Raw genomic sequence first — 19,029 nt, 5'->3', positions numbered from 1 at the left:
CAGCATTACGATCACTTCCTTTATCAGCTCCAATAATTGCTATGCAAGGTGACGTCTAGTTATTTACAGAGACCAAAGGGGAATGAGCTCAGATGTTGTACAACTCAATCATTTAATTTAGCATTGTATAATTAACGGTATTTAATCAAAATTCTATGAATCTATGATTAATCGAATAGATACGAGGTAAATGTGGACGTACTGTTGGGAATAAAAGTGGTTGCGAATTTTTATATTAATTTATTTGAGGAACTAGATAGTGTAATTTTATTAATAGCACTTTAACAAAAAAATAGCTATGTCGTAATTTTTAAAAGGAATTCTCCTCACATTATACCTAAATGTATAAAGTACAACAGACGAAAAATAGAAAATGAAACATGTAAATCTCTTATAAAGAATTAGATAGTGGACGCCCTGGTAATCTATCTCTTATCTTTATGAACTAAATTCACTCACCCGCTCTACGCTTTATGTCACCCGTTAGTCTCAGAAAATAATAGCTGTATTGAAACTCATTACCTTCCTCAACTGGCCAAAAGTTTTATATAACTATTAGCCTTAAGAAACGTACATTTTTTACTTTGAATGACGAGACGAGCTTGCCATTCGCCTGATGTTAAGAGCTATCGCCCATAAACAATAGAAACAGCATCCAACACCTTGAATTACAAAGTATTGTTTGGTATTCTTCTGCGCTCGCCATCCTAAGACATAAGATATTAAATCTTATTTCGTCCAGTAGTTACACTGGCTACAGTGACTACACACTGCTGCTTGGTGGCAGAAATAGACATTGCGGTGGTACCTACCCAGGACCTACCACCAGTTAAAGTATTATGAATAGCATAAAACATTGTACCATCGACTGTACTAATAAATAGTTATGAAACAAGTTATCGCTGTGACGTGACAAGGCTGCGCTAAAAAGCCTAACTGAATATATTTAAACAAAGACACGTCGAAAGCCGAACGACCAGTTGCACAATTCAGTCGTAAATCATAACTTTCTTGGGCGTTTTACATAAATGGATTGGAGTTATATTCATTCGCTACGGAAAACTTAGATGGGTGACCTTTTGATACTAATCAGTGAAATTTACATGTATACTTCTATAGTTATATATAAAGCTGAAGAGTTTGTTTGTTTGAACGCGGTAATCTCAAGAACTAATAATCCGATTATGTTTTTTTTTATTAATAGGAAGCTGCATGACTTCTGAATGCTATATGCAACTTTATAACCTGGGCAAATATTTATCCCAATTTTTTTCACGCAAGCGAAGCCGCAGGCAATAGTTATAAAGATAATGTAATTAAAGTGTTTGATAAGTTTTAGTATGTCCATATTGATGTTGCTATGAATATAAAGCTCAATATTAATCATCGTTTTAAATTATCACTATTTTACATCAAATAATTTGACTGTCAAAGACGAAACAGTGATTAGATTAATTACTTTTTTGTAAGGCCATAACTTAAGCGGCGATAGCCTAGTTGGGTATAGAACGCACTGCTAAGATGAATGTCCGTAGGTTCAAATCCCAAGGGCACAGACCTCTAACTTTTCTTAAAATTATGTGTGTAATCTTTGTGAATTATTGCTTGCTTTAACAATGAACGAAAACATCGTGAGAATAACTGAGAAGTTTTCCATAGGAATTTTGAGGGTATGTGGAGTCTACCAATCCGCACTAGGCCAGCGTGGTGGACTAAGGCCTAATCCCTCTCAGTAGTAAAGGAGGCCCGTGCCTCAGTATATAATACAGAAATGATATTATTAAATATATTATATATTACGGCTTTCTATGCAATCCAGCTCACGTATGCACCAGGTAACGCTATATTAACTGTCTTAACCTTAAAATCCACCCAGAACCCCACCACCATAACCCTAAATTGAGAACTCCACAACCGTTTCAAATCCAATTTCCTGTACTTAATAAAATGACCTCGGCGCACGACTGTACTTAACATGGCGGATGTTTTATAATATTACTTCGTAATGCGATTATTTGGGAATTGACGTTTGAGATTACGCGACGGCAATGTATGGAGTAAGATCACTAAGTAGCTTTTAAGAGGATTTCGGAGTATGCATGAATGCTTTGTGGTTAAGGAGAGTGTCAGAATTTATTTAGCTATTTAAATACAGGTTCTTTCTAGTTCAGCTACAGATAATTTTATATTATATTTTTTTAATGTAGCCACCCTCATGTTAAACTGCTAGATATTGAGTATTACTACTGTATTTTTTAAATAAATATTATTATTATTATCTTTGTATATAGCAGGTATTGGAAATAAATTACTGAAGGCTTTCAGGCTGACAAAGTCTCTTATCTTATATTATTAAATTTACGCCATTTAATGAATTGTCCAGATTTTATCTCGAATGTAAGAATATTGCAGAAAATGCAGTATCAAACTACTCTTTCGCAAAACGATCATAAACGTGTGCTTTCGATAAATTGTCGTCATTAAATGTCAACACAAAGAAGGTTAACTCTTTACAAGCCTATGAGCTACTGTAGTCAAAATCTAGCGTAATACCAGTGAAAACGGTATCTGAATGCACACGATAATTATTATCTACTACGTACCGACAAAATAAACAATACACACTAACCTTATCTATTGCTGGCACATATCAGCCCATCTCGCCGATACAGATCTGATTTTTCCTGGTTTTCAGAACACGGCGCCTCATAATATCGATTCGCAGTAAATTCAATTATCATTCTTATTTAAATGTATTACTAAGAACCAAATCGGTACGCATAAATCGCAATGGTCAGCAGTTGCGCAATCTGCTAGACAAGCAACCCGTCAGCGCGGCGGCCACCCCCGGCGACCCACGCCAATCCCGGCGACGCCTTATCACAACGTATCTGGCTCTCAGCGAGATTTATGCGTGTCATAAAGTTGACGCATATCGGCCGATAATGCCGTCACCACTCCAAACACAAGCGTGACTAAGCCGATGCCTCGCGCGCAGCAAACTGTTAATTGCATTTCTTATAATTCACGATAATCTAGTTATAGAAAAATGCGATGATTAACCGCGATTTTTCCTTCCAATTAATGCGTTTGCGCAACAGACGATGCTCAATATGTTGATAAAACCAGTCGACCCAAACGGCTAAATAGCAAACGGTTAACGCTTTGCGAGGCAACGGCAGGTATCAATGTTAAGGCAGCGTGCGCATCTAATGTCCTTACACAAAGCTGCACTTACGTAGTGGGCAAACGATCCCATAATTACGGGTGTCGAGTACGCAGGCGCGAAGGGCGATATTTGTTTGCAATTAGTGCCCGCACGGGAAGGCGATGTCCGGACGTCGTAGGTAATTTATGGTTGTGCGAAAGTACGAGTTGAAAGTGAGGCCAGAAGTGCCCGCAGCTGCCGCTACCCAGACTGACATTTCCGTGCGCATTCTAGGGTTAAATTGCCTTAATACTATACGGAATATGTCAAAAATTATGAAAATGTATTTTAACATGTTCATTTCTTGTTTGCAATTTGTTATTAACCCATTGTATTCCTATTACGTTTTAAAGATTTTCTTGTTTTTTATTTACTTATCGTTTTCTTTTTCCATTCTAAAAGATTAATTCACACTGGCTAATAATTTAGGAATCGGAATGTCCACTAAATTGACTCGTTAAGTATTTTACATTAATAAATATGTATGACACCGTGGAACATTATAATTCTAACATTATTTTTAAATATGTGTGAAAATAAATTGATCTGATATTTACAAAAATATTCACCTACATTATACGTTTGGATTAGAAACTGATCAAAGAATAAAGAAACGAGATATTTAATTATTATTTTTCTTGTAATATTTTTTTTTTATTTTTCTTGTAATAGTAACCACGGAGCAGCCCTGAATAAATAATGAAGCTTATTTTCATTAAATTACCAATGGTGACAAATTGTTTAATGTTTTCAATGCCCATAACTTATAACACCATAATATTACCCGTAAATTATAATTACAGCTGCCATTATTCATGTTATACGTTATAAATAGCTGTTTATTTTTTTAAAATTGCTGTTAATGGTTGGATTTTTAAGTTTATTTTTAAAGTGCGGAATAGTTATATTAGTGGAATGTTTTGATACTTTGGCCATAAAAAATGGATATACGTTTAACAATGTGGAAGGGTGTATTCACAAAATTGTATTTGACCTTTTACTCATAGGAGATAATTAATAAGGACAAATTTCATTGAAATAGCTACATATGTTCTACGAAAAAAAAAACCAATATGTGTATGTAGGCTGACAAGGAGTGAAATAATTAAAATATTACATAAATATGAACTAAATTATCGTACAAACCTTTTAAATTTGTACGTGTGTAATACAATAATTTGTTTAAAACAGTTACATAAAGTAATATGAAGTAATAGCATATACAACAGAAATTATAAGCAAAAAAATTAAAGCGTTTGCCAACTAACATTAAGGATTAAGGTATACAATGGCAATTCTAATGCAAAATATATATTATAATATTAAAACGTTTGGCAGAACCACCTGTACGGTTACCTCATGAATGAATGTGGCAAAAATAATTATCAACTATTCTAAAACCAAGTAATTATCAAGGCATACGTTTTAACACATTACAGAAAGTAATTGTTTAACTACACTAACATAATTTGTCCGCCATTTTTTCCGTTTGACAATAGAACACAAGTGTTGCCATGTTCCAATTTTTCATGTCACTTTAAACAATTAGCTTACAATTGCGCGTACCGTGAGAGTTTATTTAATAAGGTTTTAAAATTGCAAATGGCCAGACCTTTGTCCAACATCGAATGGACTGCAATAATCGTTAGACATAATTATCGACATAACACGAACGCGAAACGTGTGATCGAATTGATGTGAAATTATTTTTTATAAAAACACGCCATTGTATTACTGATAACGCTTTTCAAAAATTATGTTTCAAACAGGGCTGTAACGTAATTTTATGTGAGGTAATTTTTTTTAGTACATATTCGTGTGTAGTAAGTTTTTTAATGTAAAAAAATAGTATTTTTTAAAAAAAATACACGCTACAGTAGAATATTATAACTATAAAAATTGCTATTGTTATCATTTAGTAAGTATAATGATTATATCGTTTTGTTTTCTCCCGGTATATAAAAATTCGTTAGAATGACAATCATTTCAATTATTAAAAACGGTGAGGCTCGTCAATTTCTGAAAGGTCCAACTCGGATCGACCTTTATCGTACACCGAAGTGGGGTCGACGAACAAACTTTTTCAGACATTTGGAGTGAGTTTAGCTTAGTTTTTACAAGCGTCCCGCCTGCCTGACGCCAGCCTTCTCTGGGGGATCCAGTCCATCCAGTCTCCCTTGAAGGTTACTGACACTTGTAATAAAAAATATGCAGGACGTTTTTGTGAAAAACTTTTTCGGCATAATTCGCGGTATAATAAAATCATACAAACCTTTATTTACCGTTTCACGTACATTCTATAATGATTATGTAGTTCCAACACGCAAATAAACATTTGTTACATCAAATAAACTGCAGACAACATGATTTGATGTTAAACATACTAAACCTACACACGTATAGGTCAACATTACCATCAAACAAATTCCTATAGTAATGTATTCCATTTTTTTCGCTGGCAATAATAACAAAGGGTTGTCACTGGCTTAAATAATTTGTTATTATTACACACCGTACATAAATTCACATAGACTATTGATTAATGATTTTAAAAAAAGATAAAATCAGCCCTGCGCACTGCGCCCGGCAATTAGCGATCATTGAATTTTTTTTAATTTAGTGCGACAACACACGCATTGGCCAATTCAATTTACTTCCATGTGTGTGTTTTTACTAATGTTACGTGTTTGTTTTTTTTAATGACCTGTTCATTTATTTCGTTTCAATGTGCGCTGTCATTCATAAATCAAGTTTGAGATTCATTATTTAGTAACAGTATACTTACATCAAAGTGCATGTTGAAGGAAAAATGGTGTGTATTTTTTAATTAATTGGTATTTAACCGCATATGTAACTGAGTTTTTACGTAAATAGTTACCTTTGTTGCACCTTTATAAATACTCGTCAGTTAAAGCTACACCGGACTTAACGGCTTCCTTAGTCCTCTTGGACACGTAAAAAAAATATTTATTTATAAAGATATAATAACAATAGTTCATACTAACAATTTTACGTTTTGAGTTTGAAATTTTATGACTAGAAAATTCCATACCATTTAGCATTATCATTGTGCTATTAAAAAAGAACTTAAAAGCAATAAAGACTTTATTACTGTTAAATTAGCTTTTGTTCTTTTTTAATAAAAATATTACCACATATAATTTTTTATCGAGTTTCTAAGTATCAAGACACTGTTATTTGCGCAACCTAATTGTTAACTCCATATATAGCAACAAGAAAAGTTAAATCGATGTTCATAATAAATAGCCACTAAATTATTTACCAAGTCTTATCACTGTTCCAAAGTGTAAATAAAGTATTTGACAACCCTAATTCATACTAGCATGACATCTTTTTCAATTGCGTGTGACATTTTAAAGAATGAGCGATTTTAGTCCTTGAATACAAATGATTGATATTAAAAAAATACTGTTTCAAATTTCGAACACAAACGTTTTAATGGCGCCAACTTCACAAGAAACTGACATCAAAGGTATTATATTTTAAATTCCTTTATCAATAAATACAAAGCAATAAACAGCATAAGTATACCTATACGCGGCGAACACCAAAAATTTTCTATCACCGATCAATTTCGGTAGCTCGTTTGTACTCACTAATTAATGTTCGATAGCATCTAATCAAACAAAAATATCATGATTAAACTCTATTTAGATATTCGCCGTGATACGGAATTGTTTTATTGGTTGCATAAGGCGACGAAAATAGTTTATGTTGAGTAAATTGGAACTGTGTTGAAATATTGTTTAAAAATTAATTAAAAACTCTCGATTTTTTCTTGTGATTAATTTGATGTTATAAGTTTTAATAGGAAATGTTTAATTGTGTTAAAACAGACTCGGATTGTAATGTGCAGAGAATATTTGTTATGAATGCTGAAGTTTTTTTGCTTCCAAAGTGTAAGTCGTGTATTTTTAAGAGAAGCGTTTTTTGTGCAATTAGTAGTAAATTTACAAAAATATATCTTATTTTACTTAAGATTCTGTGATAACATGATATTTGCGCGCATTCAAAGGTATATTATGGGGTTTGTAAGTAATATAATCCAATAATTTGATATCAACGTATGATTAAGACTTTTCAAACAGAATCACAATGCTTTACGACCCTTATAATTTAGCCGCCGCCATTTTGTAACGACATGCGCATACGCACCGCTATCGCTTCCTCGATCTATAATTGCGTAGCGTCGAGAAAGTCTCGCGTTTCCCGCGTTTTTGTACACCCTACACATTACACGACATAATTCTACACAAATTACTTGTGATAATATTTATTACATTTAAGCGAAATGTGGATTACGATTTACTTTCATTATTCTTTATAAATAAATGTAATGTAGTACTTACTATGTAAAAGGATTAATGTCCTAGGTACACTACAACTTTCAGTTAGCAAATAATATCCATATTTCTTTAACAGACCGAGCATTTTTTTTACTTTGATATGTGTCACCTATATATTGAATGACAATAATGCTAAGAAATTTTGGACACATTTCTAACCTTAAAGCGATAGTAATGACGTAGCGGCCAGTAGTTGACTTTTCTATTATCCTGATTGGTCCACGCGACAGGCTTTAGTTCTGCGCATGCGCCTTCCTCAATACAAACGTAAGTACATTAAAATACATGTATTGCCCTACATTTATTTGTCTCTTTCTGCAGAGTGTGCAATTTTGTAAGGGTTTTACTCAGTCAAAGGCTATGTCAACAGTATATTTGAATAAGTTAATTAATGGGCTAACTTCGTGACGCTACCACGTTTTAAAATTTTTGTGTTATTAATATGGTATTCAGTGTAGTTAAAAGCGGTTTTATTTGCTATTAATAGCGTGCTCTCTAATATTTATTTTAAGGATAAAAATATTATAAAGATGCCTCTCGATGATTTTTTGTCTGCGACAAACGCTTGCATTATATAATGTTTGTCTGATTATCGCTCTGGTGTATTGAAAAAATATCGTGAAAATAAATAATGTCAAGACCGTTGCCAACAGTTTGCCAACAAACGTTACAATTTCCTTTGCAAACGCGTAAATCTAATGTGCAGGAATGAAGATGCAAACATGCATTACGCCGCTAAAATGTCAAGGCACGATACAATTTATTCATTAAACTACCTTTATTACTATTTATATAAATGTACATATCAATTATTTTAATTGCAACCGTGTACAAAAACACTATTAACCACGAGACGGCGGAATAAAAAAGAAATCTCCGACAAAAACGTTTCGCGATAAAGCAAAAACGTACAAAAAGATCGAGTTATTTGATTAGACCTAATTACATTTCTGACCGTAATTAACTTGCACGTATCATTCCCTTTGTTTTATTACAAAAAGACACCGCGTTACGTTTGCGTCTCATTTGCTTTGCTATCAATGAAAAATCGACTCTATATGAATAATGTTATGAGTGTTGAAGAATTTGTATAATAGCAAAACAACGGTGGCGTGGTAGATGTCTTAGGTCGAGATAAGCTGCCGTGTTATTAAGGCACAATTTAAGAATAAAATTATTGCGATTTGTTAATTTTATATTCGGCAGTGTTATGGCCCGTCGACGGGTCGTTTAAAGATTTTGTTTTATTTTTTTATTTACTATCACTGTTTGATCGATGTGTAATGAGCTGGATTGTTTTTAGACAGACGGCTACCTATTTAGATCTTAATTAAAATGTACTTTTTTAATCTAGAGCTATTGGAGTTGATGTTTCGTGATCAAACACCTTCATACCTATTATGTTTGGAAATTAAATTTGAACGAAAGACCGGAAACTTGGGTTATTATTTATAATCAGATTTTGAATTAGATTAGCATACTTCATCAACTTAATCGTAATATTAGGTATTTAATATTATATTATACAGATTTTTTAAATTTACGCGAATATTAGAAATGGACATAGAACTATTTTCCGGATTTTATCGCGGCTTTTAATTTTATTATTTTCTCCCAACGTTTCGAAGACTTTGCAGCCTTCATCCGTCTGGAGTCCGCCCTGTAACCATGATAGTTGTATTTCAATTATATTATATCTTTACATTAATCCTACCTATACAAAATATGTATAAAGTTCCAATAAATATTTAGTGAGTAACTTATATATAATATAACAGGCGGCGAATAAGTAGAGTCCTTTTTCGTGTAGCAGGATGTAGTTTGTCACAAATGAGAGGCTACATGTATGCCGACAGTGAGAGCTGAGATTTTTTTTTATATGCACCGCAAATTGATTCCTCTCCACATACATGGTGGTAAGTGGAGCAGAGTTCATATAGAGTAGACTAACGAAGGTGATTATCATTTGCCAATCAACACAATTATGTCGGCCTGTTTGGGACCAGATGTACACAAGCTGATCGAAGAACGTCACACTTACGCGGTACAATGGTGTCGAACGTCCACCCATGAAGTGGATAGAAGACCTAATAAAAGTCATAGGGGGTCGCTGTACGCGGGCCGCTTGCAATGAGTCGATCTGGAAATCTTTGGAGAAGGCCCATGTTCAGCAGTGGACATCCTGCCAATTATGGCGGATTTTTCACGTACTATGGTGGACGCTATCCCGTCTGATACGAATATCCTACGACCTGTTGTACTCCATTTAGAGGCAAAATAATTTAGGTTCCAATGTAACCAGTAAAGTGTCTTAGAATCTTGTTATTAGGTACGTAATCGAAGCGTGTATTAGCTGAGCTATATACTCATCTAATCTCAAACACAGTGATTTAATTTCGCAGAATAACTGCATTTAGAATAAACCACAATAACGTAAAAAAACAATTAAACAAGTTCACGAATGCTAATGTCACGACCTAGTCCCTATTAAATAATTATAAGTAATCATTGTCTACGCATATCCAACAATGGATTATCAGACCCTACTATTTGTCTTCGTAATGATATCGCATTCAATCATTCTGATTCGAGTTTGTGACGTCATCCAATGTTCGTCAATATAAATAGAACATTATATGTCTTGTAGAGATAATTTTGAAATCTTCAGATAAGGTAAATACGAAATAAATTATAACCTGACTGAGTATAAAAGTGAGACAATTTGAAAACTTTGTACATATAAATGTAATATTTAAATCGTTTGTGTTGTACTATATCCTACAAATAAATTTTATCTGATGATTGAAAAATAATTCTTGGTCACTTAATTAATTCAAAAATATATATTTTTTTGTTCCGGAGAAGTAATTCAAAAACCTTTAAATTTAGAGCGACTATGTTTATGGTATTTTATTTGAGTTATATATAATGACATAAGCTACTTTTTTCATTATTTATGTTCGGATAAAACTTTAATGGAAATTTAGTGAAGAATAGAAAATACTAAACGAAAGTCATGTCCAAGGTAAATAAGGGAATTCAAAACCATAATAATGGTCATTTAATAATAAACCATTTAATTCTCGAACATTAACACTATAAAAAAAATCGAGAAACAATGTTAACAATAGTACCATCAGCAAATGAAATCAAACATTAATTACGCATAATTATCTGCAAATTGCCCCGCATTATGTCGCGCACATTACAAAGTTAATTATTACGAATGTAACGTGATGGATATAACTGATGACTGACTGATGAGACGGTCAGTTTTAATAGGAACGTGGAAAGTGATATATTGTCTACTGTTTACATTTTTAACTGTATTTCTGTAGTCAGGTCGACGTGATTTTAGCGATCGGCGAAGTACGCATCTCTCTATGTTCGACATTATTACTTTACCTTTACTCTCTTCACCATCATGTCTAATATTTTCCTGGAAAAGGAGCTCCATCAAAAAAAAATCAGTATGGTTTATAAAATCATTAATTTTAACATGAAACAGATTAGAGAATTTGGTTAACGGAAAAGCAATTGCCGTTTGCTTGGTAATCATGTACTGGCTTACTAGATCTATATTATAAGCATTACGAAGTCAAACCATAGTTGCAGCCTCGGGGTGAGAAAAACGCTCAGTACGCAATGGAAAGCAAAAGCGAAACTAAATAAGGTCGTTGTGAACCGCGGCTCGACTTAAACGGTGCCTCCAGCAAAATGGCGCGTTAATTGTATTTTTAGAAACTATCCATGCGAAATATACTTATAATACATATAAAAAAATAAATTAAACATCTTATTTCTACAATCTGTTATCTTTACTTAGATTGTTCCAAATATTTTATAATTGTTTCATTAATTTCATATTCAAATTGGTTCGAAAAAAAATTATTCTCTGAATCTCTTAAAGTTTATATATTCATTTGCAACCCACACAATTAGATAGACAATTTAATAAGGAAATTCTTTGTGGTTTAAAAATTCAATAAAACAATTTTTTAAAGCAATTATTTGTAAACTTTTATACTTTCTCGCCCCTTACTCCATGCGCCGAAGTATGGAATGAATTCTCAAGGCCGTTTCCTCAGAGAGAGCCTTAAACGAGATTTGTGCTGTCACAAAAATAGCAACTATACTTCTAGATGCTTGGTGGTTCTCGATCTCTCTATTTATGACGTCCTTTTTTAGGCAAGTAAATTAAAATATGTAATTTTGTTAGTCATAAAATAAATAGCTTTCGGTTTTTATTTGTTAACACACAATCTTTGTATGACTAATACTTAAAAGAATTTATATATATACTGCATAAAACATATCTTTTTCTACTTTTTAAAAATGTATCCTCGTAAGTACTACATGAGTATTACTATGAAGTTTTTAAATCGTACTATCATCACATTTACTGGAAAATGCAAGGTATTGATTCGACAAAACGGTCGATGACTTGCCCCAATTACGCATAATATCACACAACAGAGATTTCCATTGAATCATGATTTAATGAAGTGAACTGTAATTTACTGATTGATACACAGATAAGTTTAAATGGAAATTGACGAATTGATTTCGCGTTCTACTTACTTCGTGACATAAGCATGGATCACGTCATTTTCAGTACTTAGTACCTACCACCCATGGTATCGTCGTTTAATATGAAGATAGCGGGAAGAACGAAGAAACTTGACTTCGAGAATCTCATTGTACGCATAATTGTTACTCTATGCTGTTTTTTATACTACAATGAGCAAGCTATCCCATTCGTACTACAAATAAACATGTTTTAAAAATTGCATTCAATTTTAATTAAATAGGAAAATATATAGGGACTCGATATTACTACCCTTCCTTGCTTCGCAGTAGTCGGATAAAAAGGCAAATTTCTATCATGTTAATACTTGAGTACGTCAGCTATCATCATCCTGGATATATAACAATTAGAATTCACCAAGAAATATAATCTGAACATACCGTCTGTACGAAATACAAATAAATTAAACAAATAATAGTGAATTTTGTAAGAAAAGATGTACGACGTATTCCATCTTAAAAATGAATAAAAAGCGTACATTAAGAAAATAAAACGTAAAGAACGCAATGACAAGCGGTTTCCTGTATTTAAAATGTAATTACATTAACATTTCTACATAAAAAAAATTGCAAAGAAGACTTGAATACATAACATTTAATGACCTTTGTGAAAAACTAGTATTTTTATTTATTAACTTGTATTGTTCAATAATTTATTTCAAACGACGCAGAATCGCATAAACGTAATCAAGCGTGTCCGGCTTATCGTTTCGTTGAATTATTCACAATTTAAGCAGTAAAACTAAAATCTATGAAAAAATTGGATTGAATTCTTATTACTATACAAAAAAAAAATCGTCACCATTTCGACAATATTTATGAGTGTTATTATTATATTCAAAGAATGTGAAACGATTTTTTTTACTGTTTATTGACTCGGATTTTATATTTACTCAATGTTAGCTTCATAAAAAAAATTAAAGCGTTAAACCTAGCCAAACATCTCTTATTTTGAAGGCGCTTCCCCACTAAACCGCCGCGCTAAGCGTATTTTAAAAGTTATCTATTAGACATTTATGATACGTTTAAAAAAATATTTAACAGACTTATAGTTTTGCAATATATTATTTTTATTTTGTATGTCTTAGTTTTTTCATAATGTGTTTTTCATCTACTTCATTATAAAAATGCCATTTAAATCGTCGATTCTGTTCATCTCATCATAAAGTACAAAATATAATTTTAATTTACGACCAAAACTTTTTAAATTTTCAAAAAACCCAAAATTATGATTTTCGAGTAATTATACGTAAAACTTTGCATATTCCCACCTGTAACTCATGCGCCGTAAAAGAAACGAATGCTCAAGGCCATTTGCTCGCGTGAGGGTATTAAAAGAGTTTGAAAAGTACCAGAAGCTCATAATGACAAAAACATTCCATTTTATCAAGATTACAGAGCATCATCTATTGAATCCGCGTATTCATGTAAAAAATAACCCTATCTAACCACTATTTTTATATTCCTTAATTACAAACAAATAGAGCGGAGTTTACGGCAGGAATAAACGCAGGAAATGTATAATTTTTTTATTTGTTAGAAATCACTTTCGCTCATGTCCGCGTGTACTAATGCATTGCTTGAATAGATTACTAGGAACCATTAAAATCTATTTAGTAGTTTTTGCATTACGTATTGATGAACTTGATTGAATGAATTTACTTTCTCTGTAATTATGTTGGGTATTAATATTAAATTTTAAATTAATTTCACTGTTCACAATTAGGCTTTTTGCTACAATCATACAGTGTTAGATTACTGTCACTTTGACGTTATTAATATCTATTCAATTAGTCGGTTAAATCCGGGATCGAGTAGTTAGCTAGAGGTCGACGAGCGATTCTTAAGTTTCCTTATTAATAAATAGTTATTCATTCAAGTTGCCACAATAATATTTGTGAAAAGAATAATTAATTATTTATGTCTTAACTTTCAATTAAATAGTGATTTAACTATTCAAAATAATCTCTATATTTTTATTTACTGATGCAAGTTTTGTTTAAAATATATATCGTATGTACCAAATATTTGTTATGATACACAAAATTTTCTGGCGGGAACTGTAAATAACTCCGTTCCTTACGTTTCCCGAAGTTGCCATGATTAATCAATTTCCGTGTGTTAAATAACAAAAACACTACTTTCATTTTCCTTCTCATTACACATTACGGAAACAAAACAATTCCTCCTTATGATTGGTAGTGTAATACGAGCCAATGGTCATTTTCTAGAAGTATGTTATCATATCAAAATTGTCATCTTATCGGTTGAATCGCAATCGGTACGTTTATTGTGAGATCTGATCCGATTGTTAATTTAATTAGATCGAATACGAAATTATTACGATATATTTTATCTTTAGATGCTAATCGATATCTTACGATGGCAACATCGATAAATGTCATCGCCATGAACAATTGTTTAATCTATTTTGTGATGGTAATCCGTTGGACATTGGGCAAAGGATCCGATGTTCCATAAGGTCTAAATTTATAGATAGCGAGGAAATAAGATAAGATTTTGACTGACATATCTTGTCGGTTTATTTAAACAAAACGCGATTGTCTTTTATATATGATTTATTAATAGTTGTGATAAATATTATATTAGATATCGCATTATCCATCCATATACACCAATAGTTTTAGTTACAAAAAGAAATGGGGTATAAAGAAGAAATAGTACGTAGTTAGACATAATAAATGTACAGACAGAATTTTATATAGGTGACAAAGTTATGATGAGTTTTAAATTTTATAAATCCTGCATAAAGTGGACACAATACGTATTTAGTAACAAATACTATATAGATCTCACGTCAGATTGACGTTCATCAATTAATACTAAATGACCGTAAGAGATGATGATGGAAACTTATCAAATTGTAAAAAATTACTAATGGACGTTAGAAAACCAGAATAATTAATGAATATAAATTGTGACCGAAAATTATAATTTTATGTCATCGCATTTTTGTGATTCTATGTAAATATTCAGTAGCGTCAGAATATAAAGCTATTCTTTATTTTTGGCAAATAAAAAATATTGGTGTATAATGTATATATAAATACCGTCTTACTAATGAACTTTGTGTACGTCTGTTATAGTTATTTAGTGTATTGTATTGCTTTGTTGATGGATATTTACCATCTGAGGAGAACGAACTTTATATGTATAATAGGGTACCGGACTCATTTTTGTTCTTTACTATTATCAAATATTTATGTTATATAAATTATAACACAAAAGGAATTATTAAAATCCGGTAAAAAATCAACAAGTTATAAGTCTTTGAATTTCGCTGGAAGGGGTAGTTAGCAAGAAACAGAAAAGAGACAAAATATCCACATGTGACGTCATCGGGCATTACGACGCATGCGAGAGAAAGAGATGAAACGATATCCCCACATCGCGCCCACTTCTGCACGTTACAATATTTTAAATATGAATTACTCGCTCATTTTTTTACCAATTTTTATGCTGTTTTCGCAGACGTGCTTCTTTTTTGTATTAAAAGCCATTACATATAGAATAATGTACAAAATCAGGCATAGTCCGGTCCCCTATTATATCAGGCGTATACATAACTTATTAGTAGACCTAACTATACAAGCTCCAAATCCATAGACTTATGAAAAACATGTGTTTCTCCCTGGTTTCCTTGATGACACTTACCAGTATATAGAAGGTCATAAAGCCCCCTTCTTGAAGCAATCCTTGTTAATGTTAATTGTGGTTAAATACAGAATAATAGCAGGTTTCGCTCCCACAATGTGTATTTACTGTGTATAAAGTAGACTGCCTTGGTGGCGTAGTTGTACTGCATGCGCGGTACGACAGCGCTCCGAGGTCCTGGGGTCGAATTCCGGGTCGGGCAAAGTGATATTTGGGTTTTTCTGCTCAATATCAGCCCGGAGTCTAGAATTTGTGCCCGATATGGCGATAGGCTCGCCCCCTATCACATCATGGGATGGAACACACTTGGCGAAAAGTGAGTGCCTGGTTGCGCCTCTGCATACCCCTTCTGGGATAAATGCGTGATGTCGTGTGTGTATGTGTATAAAGTAGCCTCTAATATTTTAACCCATCACTTGACTGTTGTCAAGCGGCTTCAGGCAGCTCTTTGAGGGCGACCTTAATAGGCATGTTATAAGGTATATATTTATTAAAATATTTTTGCAGCCGTTTCATTTATAGGTTTCAAAGGCTTAGACTATCTGAATGTCAAATTTCATCAAAATCCATTCAGCAGTTTTCTCGTAAACCTGTAACCAATATTCAAAAATATGGCATCGAGAATAAGGTTGCAGTTGTCACCTAAATGACCACTGTATAGTGACAGCCCTAGTGCTTATCACTTGATACCTCTTTGTTTATCTTAATTGACGTTTTACATAATGTTTTAATGCACCAATTTTATTATCGTGTCTGACATTGAAACGTGTTTTGTAGTGTATTGTTTAAGTGTTTGAGTTCCCACGACCTATCAACTGGATTGCACTGGACATAACTGGTAACAGGCAGCAGTGGAGTCCAATAGAATGTTGACTGAAGAGAGATGATTACCCCTTAGCAGTCGGTACAATTATGCCGGCCTGGTGGATACGGATATACACGGGCTGATCCCGGAATGTAACACACATGGGCCACTATGGCGAGTTTTAACACCTTGTGTACGGTGGTCGCTCTCCGCGCGGGTATAAAATATATCCTACCACTAGTATAATTTTATGTATATGAAGCGAATTGCTCTTAGCATTAAAAGTAACTCTAAATTTAGCGAAGTAAGTTCTCTCAGCAATATACGGCGCAAAAACTACCAAATTCGTTTACAGTGGCGGCAATATTCCATTAATTCTGGAAGTCCTGAAAACTTAATAGTTTGCCGACGTCTACACGTTCCTGAAGTAAAGAGTCCCGACAGACAAACAGAAGGACTACAAAGTGATCCTGTAAAAATTCCTTTTGAGGTACAGATCACTAAAAGATATTTCAAACATAAATAAATCTTAATAAAACATACGTAAATAAAAATAATGCGACTAATACTTTTTTGTTTTAAGTGAGTTAACTTTCGTTATCCCAAATAAATTATTTCTTAAATTCTTTCCATATCCACTCCCTCTTACTCACATGCCTCCAAGAATATGCATACTTTTCTCACTAGGAAACCTTGATCTTGTGACGTCAATCCAGCCATATCAACTGGCAATAATTGCATAATTAGCGGTAGTAATCAACGTAATCAATAAAGACAAAAACCAAGACGGACGCATCCAAAACATGTAACGAATCAAGGATGCCAGTGGTGGAAATCTGACTAAATTTATTGAGAAATATACTTTCTTAACCAAAGAATTTAACTTGCTCATGATATGCTTTTGTATGAGAGGTTCCGCATTTATGCAACGACAATGTCAATTTCTACTGCCAAACAGTATACATGCACTATTGTGTTTTAGTTTGAAGGCCATTGTAATCTTAATCATATATGGGGCTAGTTTAACTTCTGAAAAATGAGACTTCCATACTAGAAAAGGTGGGTCCGCAAACGCTTAGTTCATCATACGTTTCCATTAATTCACGCGCCATCCATTATCTATACTAATCGTATTACCAAATTTACAATAAATCATAAACTATTTATAATCCAATTCCCTGTGATAAACCTTTCGACGGAAATTGCATTATCTGGTATTAACTTATCATCACTAAGGGCAATACGAAATTCATTCATAAACCAACCGTCAAGCGAAGTTGGTATAGATTTGTGACTGGACACCACTGGGAGCCTCTACATGTGAGTGCATTTAATTACAACTTGAGGAACTGCATTACTTTTTGTCGTGTTTTTGTTTGTTATGACCTTTCCGAGTATGTGTTAAGGCTATGTTAGTGTTGTGTATTGAAGTGCAATTTCAATCATCTGTTTTTCTATTCAATCGGAATACAACCAGTGATAGTTATTTACAAGGATTTTAGTGTTTTCTTGGATACGTCGAAATGCTAAAATGGACCTTCTAAAATGTGTAATTAGATAACAATTTAACCAACAAGATACGTTACCCTATTTAACGCACGACGGAATTAAGAATAGTGCTGACCCTGTGGAGTCCACAACGCCTATTCAGCTTTAATATTGCGGTCATTTTCATCCTATAGAAAATTCATGACTGCCTCGTTGGTGTAGTTCTATTGAGTGTGCGGTACATTTCTCTGAGATTCCGGGTCAGCCAGTGATATTAGGTTTTTCTGCTCTATCAGCCGAGAGTATGGAATTTGGGCCAGATTTGACGATAAGCTCGCCCCCTATTACATCATGGGACGGAACACACAGGCGGAAAAGTAAGTGCCCTGGATGAAGCTCTGTCTACCATCTCGAAGATACAGCCGTCTTGTGTGTGTGTGTGTGTGTAAAAAATACTTTCGTTGTTCTACCGCCATCAAAATTAGGTAAGACCTCTTTTATGCCATAACAAAGTAGGCAATCGGTTTAATATTATATTCTGATTCAACGGTCACACAAAAGGTTATATCTAATGTCCATTATCGCAATAAATAAAGCGTAAAAATACAAAAATATGTCAAACTCAAATGCGATATAGCTGCGCCTGCGCATCACCTTTATTAACGCAATAATTAAATATATTTAACTTTAATAGCCTTATCTTAACCTACGGTCACACAAACTTAATATACAAATCTCATTATGACAATATTAGTTTTGATATTTCGATAAAACAAATTTAAATCTTAAATGTTATGCCTATGCCACACTGAGTGTTATCAAATTACCGCAATAAGTCGTGGGTATACTTCTTCTTGTGAACAATGCTAGCGCCGCATTAGCGTCTAATCGTATTAAAT

The 19,029-nt window shown here is 33.2% G+C and overlaps 1 protein-coding gene across 3 annotated transcripts in view; it reads left to right on the top strand.

Moving 5' to 3' along the window:
• The window catches only part of LOC115456305 (homeobox protein aristaless), a 110,235-nt gene that overhangs the window by 75,098 nt on the left and 16,108 nt on the right, over nucleotides 1-19,029 (top strand). Inside the window, exon 1 of one of the 3 annotated variants that reach the window (XM_037442081.1) lies at nucleotides 6,954-7,128. The exons of 1 other annotated variant lie outside the window; for it this stretch is intronic. In XM_037442081.1, the coding sequence (XP_037297978.1) occupies nucleotides 7,044-7,128 (85 nt within the window). In that variant the 5' untranslated portion in view covers nucleotides 6,954-7,043. Of the gene's footprint in view, nucleotides 1-6,953; nucleotides 7,129-17,944; nucleotides 17,963-19,029 lie in introns of those variants that run through there. One more of the 3 variants, XM_037442082.1, reaches the window with a different exon arrangement.

This window comes from Manduca sexta, chromosome 23 (genome assembly GCF_014839805.1).
Source record: "Manduca sexta isolate Smith_Timp_Sample1 chromosome 23, JHU_Msex_v1.0, whole genome shotgun sequence".
In the NCBI taxonomy this organism is placed as follows: Eukaryota; Metazoa; Arthropoda; class Insecta; order Lepidoptera; family Sphingidae; genus Manduca; species Manduca sexta.
Note: the sequence above shows the minus strand (reverse complement) of the source record. Positions and strands in the feature narration are given on the sequence as shown.